Here is a 12116-nt window from a genome sequence, read left to right as displayed (position 1 = left end):
GCGGGTCCTGACCCTGAAGAGGCTTGCAGAAAAGTTTAGAGGGAGCCTTAACGGTTTAGAAAACAGTTATCTTTTAATTGACTTTCTGTCTAATGGAGAAGAAAAATAGAAAGCTCAGCCAGAAACTAACAGTACAGTTAAACTGTTCTGATTACTTGTTTTCTCACTGACAGCAGCTCATTTCCCCAGAGTGAGAATATGGATATAGGCAGAAAATAATTATGGCTGGTTCCCCCTGCCCTGCTGGGAGGAGCTGGCCTGCTCAGGGGCACTTGGCTGTTCATGGCTAGGAGAGCTCCGCCAGCAAGCGAGATGCCTTCTGGACCTAGATGAGCCCAGAAGTGGGGCATTCTTGGGGGGAAGATGAAGAAACTGCAATAGCACGTGAAGGCTCCCAAGCTCCAGGCTCTGTTACTAAACTTGGCTGGAAATATCCCCGTGAAACAACGTACCAGTGAAAATGTTGATTTGATGGACCCAGCAGTCACATCCAAAACACTTCTGTTCAAGGAGCTGTGGTGGGCTCTGAGGTGGCCTTTCTACGCTGCTCTTCCTGGGCTGCTGGCCAGGCAGATCACTCTCTGGGGCTGACCAAAGCACAGGAACACTTTCTAGGGTGGGACCTGGTGGGTGATGCTGGAACAGGCAGCCACGTCAAAAACTCCGTGCTCATACTGAGACAGTGACGTGATGGCACCCAGGGAACCTCAGAGGCAGAAGGGAGCATGCGATTTAGTCACGCTTCCTCTGGGTATCCCCTCCTAACACAGTCTGTTGGGATGGAGGGCTGGGGGAATCTTTGAATTATTCTGATTGTCCTCCCTTTCTTGTCTGGTGCTTCCCTGTCGTGGCAGTAGTATGCTTGATGAATCGGTTAGACTGAGCTCTCTGTGAAATACGGAGCTCCCTGTCTGTGTACACAGTGAAGTGCATACCAACTGCTGTAAGACAGCAATATTTCTGACCTTTTCTGTTTAAGATGACAATACCTGTTTATAATCAGTAACAGAATATAACGTGGTACAGTCTTTGCCGGATTTACAGCCTTCAGTACGGCTGAGTGCATGCTGTCTTCGCTCTCCCAAACTCAACAGACAGGATAACTAAGCTTTCAGCGGGATGTTTATTGAAGCAGAAACGTGTCAGTGATTAACAGCGTGTGGTTCAGTTTGAAAATCAATACAGACTGTATAAGAGCCAGTAGAGGGGCTGCTAATGCTGTAGGTCTGAATCAGCAAGATATGTAAATGTGCATCCACCTAACATGAATTTAGCAGAGAGCATTTAAAAAAATCAATAACTAGAGCATTAAGGCCAAGTTTACAGGAAATTGCAGGAGAATCGTTCAGGGTGGCACCACAAAGTATTGAGCACCAAGAGGCAATGGCAAGGAGCTGTCTAAGGTCAGTATCCTCAGGAGGGGTCTTCAGAGCTGCCACCCCTCGCAAATGGTCCAGATGTGGAAATGCCTCCTAAGCCAAAGGAAATGAAGAGACAACGACCAGATATTCTCCAGAGCTACCTAGTCTGAGTGTATGTCAGTGTGTGCCAAGACACCAGCCTCTTTAATTTCTTAATCTAACAGAACAATACTGAACAGTTGTAAGAACCTGTGGCAATCTGAGGAGAGCGGCTTTAGCTGGACTTGCCCAGGTCTGGTGGGGCTGCAGGGATTTGCTGTTTTCCATTTTTGTGAAACTAAAGCCTGCCTGCGCTCCTAGGACTTCACAGGAGCACAGTTAAAGCTGACCAAGCGTGTGCCGTAGGGCTTCCTCGGCCATCCGTGGGCTGTAGCAGGTGAACAGCTGAGCACAGGATAAGCAAGGCTGTGAACTTGTGATGTCTCCAGGGCTCTGTGGCACATTTTGCATCTGGGCTAAACGAGAAAGTCATGAGCTACTTTGCATTTGTCGTGAGGCTCTCTGAGCTGAGAGCGAGTCTGCAGCCAGCTACTGCAGAAAAGTTGGCAAGTTCATACCTTTGCTTACCCTTCACACAATTTACCTTACGTTATTCACCTTTACACTTTTACGGCCGTAGAACTGGGTTTTAGAAAGGTGGCTCAGCTGAAGGTTGCTAGAGCTTTTGCTTTGTACTTTTCAGTAGTGAGGATGTCTGTGTGTGTTACCCTCCCAGGTGCAGCTGGGACTTGTAGCCCGTGGTGCCCAGCTCTTTTGTCCAAGAGGAAGGAATAGCCCTGCTGTAAGGATGTTGTTTTCAGGCATCAAGAGAAAAATAATTGGGCTGAAAAAGTTAGAACTATTTGTTAATTCAACAACTATATTAAAACAACAAGCCCTTGAGATACGTACTTGCAGAACTACGGTGCTGTATAACATCACTCTGTGAAATACTTGGCTGCATTTCACGCTCCTATAAATGCCAGCAGATCACTGTATATATTTGCATATATTTTTCTATCGGCCAAAAGTGTGCAGCTGAGATGATGATGAACTCTTTGGGTTGTTCACATTTAATCATAATCAGCTGATGGAAAACACAGTGGTGATTTCACATGGAAATGAGAGAATCTGCCCGTTGATAGGACATGCTTGGGATGCCGTGAGCTGGGAGGCAGCAAGCACTTCCACCATTAACAGAGGTCTGAAATGAGAGTTGGAGACAATTTGCTCATACTGGAGTTTTCATTGCGTCCCTTCCATTTTGCAATAGCGTAATTCAACAGTTTGGGTGTTGAGTGCTACTGTCTACTTAAGGTATTAACTGTGTTGTGACTTGTTGGTAGATGCAGGGCACGATCCTGAATCACAGAATCACAGAATAGTAGGGGTTGGAAGGGACCTCTGTGGGTCATCTAGTCCAACCCCCCTGCCCAAGCAGGGTCACCCAGAGCAGGCTGCACAGGACCTTGTCCAGGCGGGTCTTGAATATCTCCAGAGAAGGAGACTCCACAGCCTCCCTGGGCAGCCTGGGCCAGGGCTCCGTCACCCTCAGAGGGAAGAAGTTCTTCTTCATGTTCAGACGGAACTTCCTGTGCCTCAGTTTGTGCCCATTGCCCCTTGTCCTGTCGCTGGGCACCACTGAAAAGAGCTTGGCCCCATCCTCCTGACACCCACCCTGCAGATATTTGTAAGCATTTATAAGGTCCCCTCTCAGCCTTCTCTTCTCCAGGCTGAACAAGCCCAGTTCCCTCAACCTCTCCTCGTAGGGGAGATGCTCCAGTCCCCTCACCATCCTCGTAGCCCTCCGCTGGACTGAAGCCAGATGTGTGATTGCATCAATATTGTTCACACACTTTTCAGACGCGGGATTGAGTGAGCAAAAACAATCGCCTGCTGTTTTGCCTCCTCAGGCACCACAGCAACTGAAATGCTGCGCTTAAAATGATCGTTGGTTTTTCCTCCTGTCCCTTTGTTCCCTGTGGCACAGCCTGTCAGACCCTCCTAATGTACAGCTCCACGGGTGCCAGCCACCGGCGTGGAAGGAACTGTGCACGAGATCTGGCGGCCGATGCGGAGTTCCACAAGCTGTCCGCTTTGTCACTTGGCACGCCCCGAGACAGCCTGTCCGTGGCCAGCACGGCTCTCTGCGAGGGGACGCTGTGCACTGTCTCCCACGGCTGGAGGCACGCTGCAGTGCTCTATGCTGGTAGTGCTGGGGAAATACAGAATGCAATAATGGCACGTGAAGTACGGAGCCGCGTTCCCTCTGCTGTTGTAACGTCGGTAGCAGAATCCGTATCACTTGAGAGGAGAAGGAAGATCAAACTTGAAATAATAGTTAAAGATTTGCCCTTGCTGGTGGCCATGGGAGGTCCTGGTAGACTTGTCAGGACTGCCAAAAGGGTTGTCTGAACTTAGACATTTTTATTTTTAGGCACCTAAATAAATAATGTAACTTCAAAACAGCTGAGGAGCCAGTAGATTTCATTGACTACTTATTTATACTACTTTATTAGACCTTTGGCTTGTGCACACGCGGTTTTTCAAATACTGGGAGTAATCCTTTGATGTTCACCATTACTTGAAAAGCTCCAGGATACCTCTGCACCACCGGTGAGAAGAGCACCTAGAGCCGGGATCTGACAAAGCTGCGTATTCCGCAGATCTCCTGTCTTAGCTGCTTATGCCCTGTGTAAACAGCAAAGTAAGGGGATGTTGCAGCAGCGGTGCTCTGTGTGCTCTACACAGGGGCAGGCAACTGCAGGAGGCGTAGGCCGTGAGATGAAACAGCACTGCTGTGCCCGCTGTGCGTCACATAAGGTGATGAACAGCTGCATCGATACAGTCTTTTTGATTAAAACTAAAGCGCTATTAGCCAGTGTTGTCTTGTAAAAAAAATCAGCTTTTCTTCTGATCAGACCAAGCCAGGAAGAACTTGAAGAGTTCCTCCTCCGCAGTCCAGATCCTTCACAGTTCTTTCATTGCGCCCCCAGCTCTGATGCTGAGATCTGACAGTGTGCTGTCAGCGTGCTGGCCAGCAAGCCAAGAACTGGCCTCCAAGTGGAGACTGGAAATGCCAAGTCTGCTGTCAGGTATGCTGGTCCGTTACAGAGCATGTCACTCATCCCAGACAATTCACAGATCGACTGCAAGTCTGCAGTATTTGTATATCATGCGTTAAAAAAAGGCAGGGGAAGGCTTATCATCTCTAAATAACATGATTTGATTCACTGAAGCAAAAATGTCATCTATAAATAAGATAATTTCATTCACTAGAGCCATTGCAATACATTTTTACAACAGGATTGAGAGCCTTTTTTATTGATCGCTTCGGATTGATTGTGTTGTTGCATACAAATTGGTACCAAACATCACCCAATCACATTTATGTCTCTCCTACGTCAGTGCACGTGGAGTGTTGTTCTGTATCATCGCGTGTTTGTTTAATCAAGCTAATATTTCATCTGCCTTATTGGAGTGATACTGTCATGAGAACAAACCCAAATTACTAAAAACGATCAACCCATTCGTTTCTGATCAAAGAGCTCACAGAGGGATTTAGACTTTTTTAAAGCACACAGATTCGTTCTCTTTTCTAAACATTAGATTTTGCAGAAAGAAAGGAAAATCTTCAATTTAGGCGAAAACATCCTTTGGCACCACAGAATTCACTTCCAAGTTTCAACTTTCTGTCCTTGAGAAGAGCTGGTAGAACCGGCTACGGAAATCACTTTGCTTCCACAGGCTTTTTGCATCCTCTGCTTCACTTGCCTTTCTGAGGACTCCATGTAGAAGACCTTGCTTTCTCCAACTCAGACAATCATCCCAAAACCCTAAGGAAATGGACTTCTCTGGCTGTGCTGTAGTAAAGAGAGCGAACACGACTGCATACCACCCCAGGGAGACAGCGTTCAACAGCTCCTCAAATTTGAGCGACGCTGCTTTGTACTATTTGCTGGAGGAATGGGCTCTCAACCCATCAGGCACCAACGTGAAGATGTTTTTAATCCCTCCGGTTGTCTGCCTCATGGCAGGTGCCCTCATCATTCCTACCATCTTGTTTGTGATCTTCTCTAGGTTTAGCATCCGTCAGGAAACAAGGTACATGCTGCTGGGAAATGCCCTGCTTTCTGATCTGGTCTACCTCGTGTTCTACACCCTGTCAGCTGCTCTCCATGCAGCCCGTGTACATCTCCCAAAGGAAGCTTGCGTCCTCTTACTGTTCTTGCTGGCGGTGGCTTACTGTGGAGGATTGTTCACAGCTGCTGCAATAGTCTTGGACACGTACATAGCTATTTTGTTCCCTTTGCGCTACATCGCTATTTTGCCTCCTTCACGAACGAAAAAAATCATTGTGTTACTGTGGATGTGTTCTGGGGCTTTCCCCGGGATCTTCTTCTTGGTGCTATCCAGCACTCACGGCTTTGCGCCCTGCGTCCTGGAAACGTGCTCGGTTCCGGTGATACTCATATTAACTCTGAACGGGACTGATGTTGTGAAACTCTGTTTCTGGCTTGCTGCCACAGTTATCTTTCTCTGCTTGTCTCTAATATTTTGTTGCTATGCTATTTTGTATTTTAAAACCAAACAGTTGGGGATATGGGAGGGCATCTGCTCCAGAGCCAGTGTAACGTTCTTGATGCACAACACTGTGTTGTTTTTTTACTTCTTTCCACTCTTGGCTCTTATTGTAGAATCATTCTTGTGCATCAACGTTGTCATCAGACTGCAGACAGGAATCTGGGTCTCCCTGACAGTCTGCAATGTCCTGATGATTCTGCCTAAGGTTTTGTTCCCTTTTCTGTATGGGCTTCGGTACAGAGAGATCGCAGGACCTCTCAAATCCATTGTCAGAAGGAAGCATCTTCGCGTGTGTCGCCAGCTCCATCACCATCCTGAGCCAGTGCAGAGCACAGCCACAGCAGAGGAATTCTCCTTACCTCCATAGCATGCAAGTGTGACGGACATCACCCAGCTTCCGAAGAGGTGCTCTGAAGAAGTAGTGACCAACCCATGTCAGAGAAGACATGGGTTGATCGTTCTGTCTCCTTGGTGCCAGAAGGTCGCAGATCTTTCATCACATCACAACTGAGAGCGCAGCAAATGCTGCCTGGATGAAGTTCTCAGCTTTGTTCCGATGTGGGAGGGCAGCGTCTTTTGGAGGAGATATTGATCATTTTCACCCACCCGTGGCAGATGCCTTTCTAGAAAATTAAAAATGACAAATAGATGGTGGAAAGCAAAGAGGTGCAAAGCAAAGGCGTTAACCACAGGTCTCTCGACAGCGTCACCTACAGCAGAAAGGATCCTTAACCAAACATGCTGTGAACGCAACAGCAATTTCTTTCACTCAGTGTTTTCTTGCCAGGTTGGTAGCCAATGTCCTGTTCTTTAAAGAGTAGACCTGGGAGGTGCCTCTGGAGACTGCTGTACTCGGCACAGTGCTGTGCTTCATCTCGTGCCACGTGCTAGCGTATCGGCTGCCTTACAGATTCTGTCTGACAATCATCCAAACACCGAATTTTTGTAAAATCTCAGTCTGTTAGGCAGTCACCTTTGATCAGTGTCTGTTGGGCAGCGCAGCACACGCTGCTGTTGGGGAGTAACGGAGGTGGATGGGCTGCTGGGCGAGGGAGAAGGAGCCGGGAGCAGGGAGCGGGTGGCAGTGCCTGGCTGCAGGGTGCCATCCTGCTGTGCCCGCGCCGGGTGAGCCGAGCGGGTGCCTGCAGGGACCCCGGGCAGCCCACAGCCACGATTCCCCGCCGGGTCCGTGCTGGCATGGCCAGGCTCAGGCTGAGCCCAGCAGCAGGGGCAGCAGGGGAGGAGCAGCGAGGGGCCAGGCTGGACATGGGTGTACCCATAGCATAGCTCAGACATAACCCGGGCTCTGGGACTGAGCGCAGATGCTGCTTCCGAGTCCCTGCCGAGGCATCTCCCAGCTCCGTCTCACACAAATCTGCTTTGCAGCCCGAGCCCAGGTTACAGCTGCGCCGTATCAGAGCTGGTGCTGGGTGCCACCAAACCCCTAGGAAGGTCAGGAGGAGAGGCTGCAGAGCCTGTGGATGTACTCAGGGGCAGGGAAGATGATGTCTTCTAAGAGCCTCTTCGGTTTTCCAGATCAGCCACCTGCCTACAGAAGATGAGTGAAATGTAGTTCTGATCTTCAAAGAACCAGAATGTCTTTAGACGTAAAAATCAGTGTGGGAAAGTTAAGTTGCAGTGCCGTTCTTTGGACTTGAAAAAAGAGCTTTTATATTCCTAAAGATAATATTTTTAGAGTTTGTTACTTTTCATACAAAAATACATTGGACTTTTTTTTTTTAAAAAAAAGGCATTAGAAAATGGCCCCTGATTTCACTCTGGGCAGTATTTCCTTGTGTGCAGATTCTCTCCATCTTCTGTTTGCTTAAAGCGATACACAGAAAGTGCTGAATGTGGCCTTCGGGTATTTCACACTCATCTGAAGAATTCCACCAAGTGTGAGCCAGGAGGAGGTGGGTGTCTGGCTGCACGCGGTGGTTTTTGGCGATGAAGCCTGTTTGAGGAGCTCCTGCTTATCCCTTTCTCATTCCCCAGCCGCTTGCTTCTCTCCTGGCGTTGCAGTGTCTGCTCTCTCCAGTTTGCTGATACACCTGCCTCTGGGGCTGCAGATCAGAACTGTTCCTCCAGGGAGAAGTGGCGGTGGTTTCATTTTAACCAAGGGTATCCCAGTGGTCTGTTTTATAGTGTGTTCTGCAAACAGCTGTCAGCACAGTTGAGGGGGGAAACAAATTCCAGTTCAGCGACGGGAATGAGCAGGGGCATCTCGGAGGCTTTGCTGCAAAGGGGCAGTAGTTCTATAAAAGCATCTTTAAGTTAAAATTATTGCAGCTGAATAAACTGTATTATTGTGTATTTGCTTTTACCATGGTTCTGTGCATCCCCTATTTTGACCCAAAGGAACATTAAATTTCTGAGTAATTGCTTTGTTTTCCAGAAAAATCCCCACATTTCTTCTCACTACTCTTCAATAAAAAAACGAGGACTTAAGAGTTGCTTTTCACTGGCTGCTTTTGCTTTTCTTCAAGACGAGTGTACCGTAGACACCCGGCACACAAGCCAGGTTTGTGTGAAGACTTTAGCTTCAGTCGAAAGCAGGGCTCTTCCGGAACCCCGGTGAGGATGGGGGAAGTGTCTGTATGCTCGGTCAGGTGCTTTCTGCTAAATCCCTGTGTCATACGGTGTGATCGAGAGTGGGAGAGGTACCTGGAACTCCCCAGGCGGGCCGCTTGCGTCCTGGGCCAAATCCTTACGCCAGTGCCCACTGGCAAAGATGCTGATAACTTACAGGTTGTTTCATCCATGTAAGATTCTTTCAAGCTTGATTACCTGAAGTTTACCTATGTTGTAAATTTGCATGCTAAGTAGTAAAGATAGCTGTGTAAACAGTGTAAAGTAAGGTAGTTCTATATACAGCCATAGGTGACTCTGAGTAGCTGCCGGTTAACAGTACTTGATCTTCCTCCTAACTGCTGTCAATTATGAAGTTAGTCTCCAGGACAGACTCGGGTAGGATTATGTCGCCAGTTCTGGAACATTTTCTTACATACATATCCCCTGGATATCTTTAGAGACAGCCAGTAGTTTGGTAACATACAAAAGGACACGGAAAGAAGGAGGAAGCGAAGTGGTGATCGTGGCAAGTTTATGTGTCTGCAAAATCTGTCTACAGTGATATCATAAGGCTCAAGAAAAAAACCACTGCTTGTGAAAATTACCTTCAAAGAAAGAGGAATAAAATTGTCTTATTCGTGTCCTTGAAATTGTTCCCTAAAATGGGTGTTTGCATAGAAAAGATTTTAGCTGAACTGACATTAGTGAAGTTGAACAGGATTCTAAAAAGGTCATCTGCGTTCCGAGTTGATGATATTTTATTGATCAGCTTTAAGGTGGTTTGGCATTAGATAGGTAAGAGTTCTCAAGCGACTGCTTGTAGATAACTTTTTACCATGGAACATTACTGTGCTGCTTGGTACAAAAGCAGTAAGTTACAGCACGCGTGGCAGAAACGCACTGCAGCCCTGAATCATGTGCCTTTGGGGACTTCCCAAATCTGAATAGGACCAAAGGAGTCACCAGGGCAGCGTCCTATGATTCTTTTCATAAGCGTCTTGATTTTCGTCGTAAAGATTGTTAGGCTTCTTTATCTGCCAGACCCTCGTGGCTGTAGTGATTAGCAACCTTGTAAGGATGTCTCTAGATAAGCTCTGGAAATTCAAACTGAGAGTATTTACCAGAGCCCAGCTATCGACTTCTCCCAGGTCACGTAAGTGAACTTCTTGGATGTCACTGTGCCTGCCCAGCATTTTAATTTAAAGTGAAATGGAAACCAGTTGACTTTAACATGTGATTCGGCAGCTGGGGGCAGTAATCCTTTAATAAACTGCAATAGTATGAATCATTAAAGGTATTCTAATTTATAGCCTAAATACATTCCTGGTCAGTTTTTCCCCTCTTTTCTCATGCCAAGGCTGTCCCTTCGCGTAGCCCTGCTCTCTGCCCTCGCTCCGTCGGAGTGACCGTTGGAGTGACGGTGCGGTGACTGCTGTGAGCTGCAGAGCGAAGGCAGCCAGACCTGCGTCCCGGCGCTGGGGCTGTGCCGTGCCGCACGGGAGGGAGCAGGGAACCTGCGGCCAGGTCTGCGCCTCGAGCGAGATCGGTGTCGGTGTCACGGGGTACCAAGGATCTCCAGGCCAGTAAACAAGCACACAGCTTTGGACCTGGGGTTTGGTTCATTTGCAACGATTCGAGTAATTATTCAGTAAAACTAATTAACCTCCTGCAGTTTTAGTAATTATATCAGAGTATCTACCCCTGCTCCATCAGCTGGCTGTGTCGTTTTCTAAGGGAAGCTTGACACAGTAGCAGGTCAGAAGGAAACTGGCATTGCCTGGTTGCACTCGAGGCACCCCAAGAAGCCCAGGGCTGTGTCCCCGCGCCGGGGAACCGCAGCGGCTGCTCCCACGGGGAGTCGGCTGCTCTTCGCTTCGCTACCCGCTGGTTTTGTGCACCAAGATACGTGGTGTCCTCCGGGCAGAAACTGTGCTTGTGGCCGTTCCCGGTGGGAGGTGGGTACGTATGGCAGACGAGAGCGAGCCCGTGGTAGGAAAAGGAAATTACAAGTTTCCCTGAGATTTGATTTCTGCTGCCTCCTGTCTCCACCCCCACCTCGCTGCTGGTTATGGGGGGCACAGCACCGCTAGTTCTTGCCGTTTTTTCACAAGCCTTGTGATATTTGGTGTCTTCGTAAAACTGCTGATCCCGACCGTTTTTGTTTTTCAGTTTGCTTCTAGTCCTTCAGATTGCAACATGAATCTGAAAGGTGCAAAGAGCAGGGAGGCAGATGAAAACAGCTCGTCCCAAACTGCGATTAAAACGTCAGGATTCTGGAGAGGTGCTCGCGAGTTAGGAGAGGGCAAGGAGCCGAGCTGCGGTTCTGCCGTCTCGTGTTTGTCAGCGAGGGATGGTCTGGCTCGAGCTTGCCCCAGGTCTGCAAGCGTGGCTGGGGAGCTGCCACGGGAGAGACAAGAGGCTGTTTTCTGTCTCTGATCTGTAGAGTTAAGAATTTGTATTTGGAAGTTTATTTGGACAACTGTTCCCCAACTCATTGGATTATTTTTCTCAAGAAAAAAAATACAAGTTTTGCTACTGATGTTGCAGGGAGAAAATCAGCAACCAGCTCCCGAGGGCCACTGTTTTTTAGAATGATTCCCAGTAGGAAGAACTGGTCAGCTTCAGCAGCCGCCAACATTAGTTTTGGGAACAGGTTAAGATACAGAAACACAGCTCCTCAGGGGGAAAGGGAGAGCCCTCCCCGGTCGTCCACCTTCCCTGGCCCTGCAGACCAGCCAGCGCAGCTAGCCAAGGCAGAGTGGTAACTGTGCTTCCCAAAGACTTTGGAAACAGACAGCTCTTTTCAGAGGGCATTTCTTCATGCCTTTGAAAAGAAGAGTGGGATGGGACAGTCTGGGCCAGCACGGAAGTGTGAGAAGTACTGCGCCTTGCAGATCGACCAGAGCGCAACGAAAGAAGGGGACCGGTTTAACAAACAGTTGAAAATGGAAGGACTGTGGGAAAAGTAGAGTAAGGAAATGTGGGGAGTGGCTGGAATTACACAAGTGAGTGTCAAAGCATGGAGAAATTGCAGAAGAGGCAGGATTTCTTGCCGTCTTTCTGAGGGGGGGACGCAGTGGAGACCCGTTGGGGGGGGCTGTGCCTGCCTGCTCAGCCCGCACGGCCGCAGCAGCGTCACCAGCTCGCGCCGCGGGCCCCGCCGTGCTGCTCAGCACCCTGGCGTCAGCGTGCTGAAATTCAGGGACCCACGTTTTTTTCTCAGCCCAACATGAAAGAAGTATTTTTAATGCTGCATAAGGCAAAAGGAGACATTACAGGGAGGGAGAGAGGCTGGAAGGAGTCACTGCTCTCTGCTTGGACAGATTTGTTTTGCACAGTGTTTTCCGTCTCGATTTAATGGTGAGTTGGCTCTTGCCAGCAACGAGGCGGGGGAGGAGGGACGGGAACACGTTCCCAGCATTTGGCTGAGAGTGTCCCAGAGCGTCCCTGGCATGCCCTCTTCGATGTTTGTTTTTCTTTCCCTACAACTAACCCAGATGCTGGGACATGAGACTCGGGCCCTCCTGGCCTACGGAACACTTGCCCCTCCTGGTACAGCAT

At 48.7% G+C, this 12116-nt stretch overlaps 1 protein-coding gene across 1 annotated transcript; it reads left to right on the top strand.

The window, feature by feature from the left end:
- The first annotated feature begins 5244 nt into the window (after positions 1 to 5244).
- On the top strand, positions 5245 to 6302 carry GPR148 (G protein-coupled receptor 148). The gene is given in 2 exon segments (XM_009934012.2): positions 5245 to 6271; positions 6274 to 6302. Coding segments are annotated over 2 exon segments (1056 nt in total).
- Positions 6303 to 12116: the final 5814 nt, after the last annotated feature.

The sequence above is a fragment of the Opisthocomus hoazin genome, chromosome 4, assembly GCF_030867145.1.
Source record: "Opisthocomus hoazin isolate bOpiHoa1 chromosome 4, bOpiHoa1.hap1, whole genome shotgun sequence".
Lineage (NCBI taxonomy): Eukaryota > Metazoa > Chordata > Aves > Opisthocomiformes > Opisthocomidae > Opisthocomus > Opisthocomus hoazin.
The sequence above is the reverse complement of the archived record's forward strand: the minus strand, read 5'-3'. Positions and strand labels throughout refer to the sequence as shown.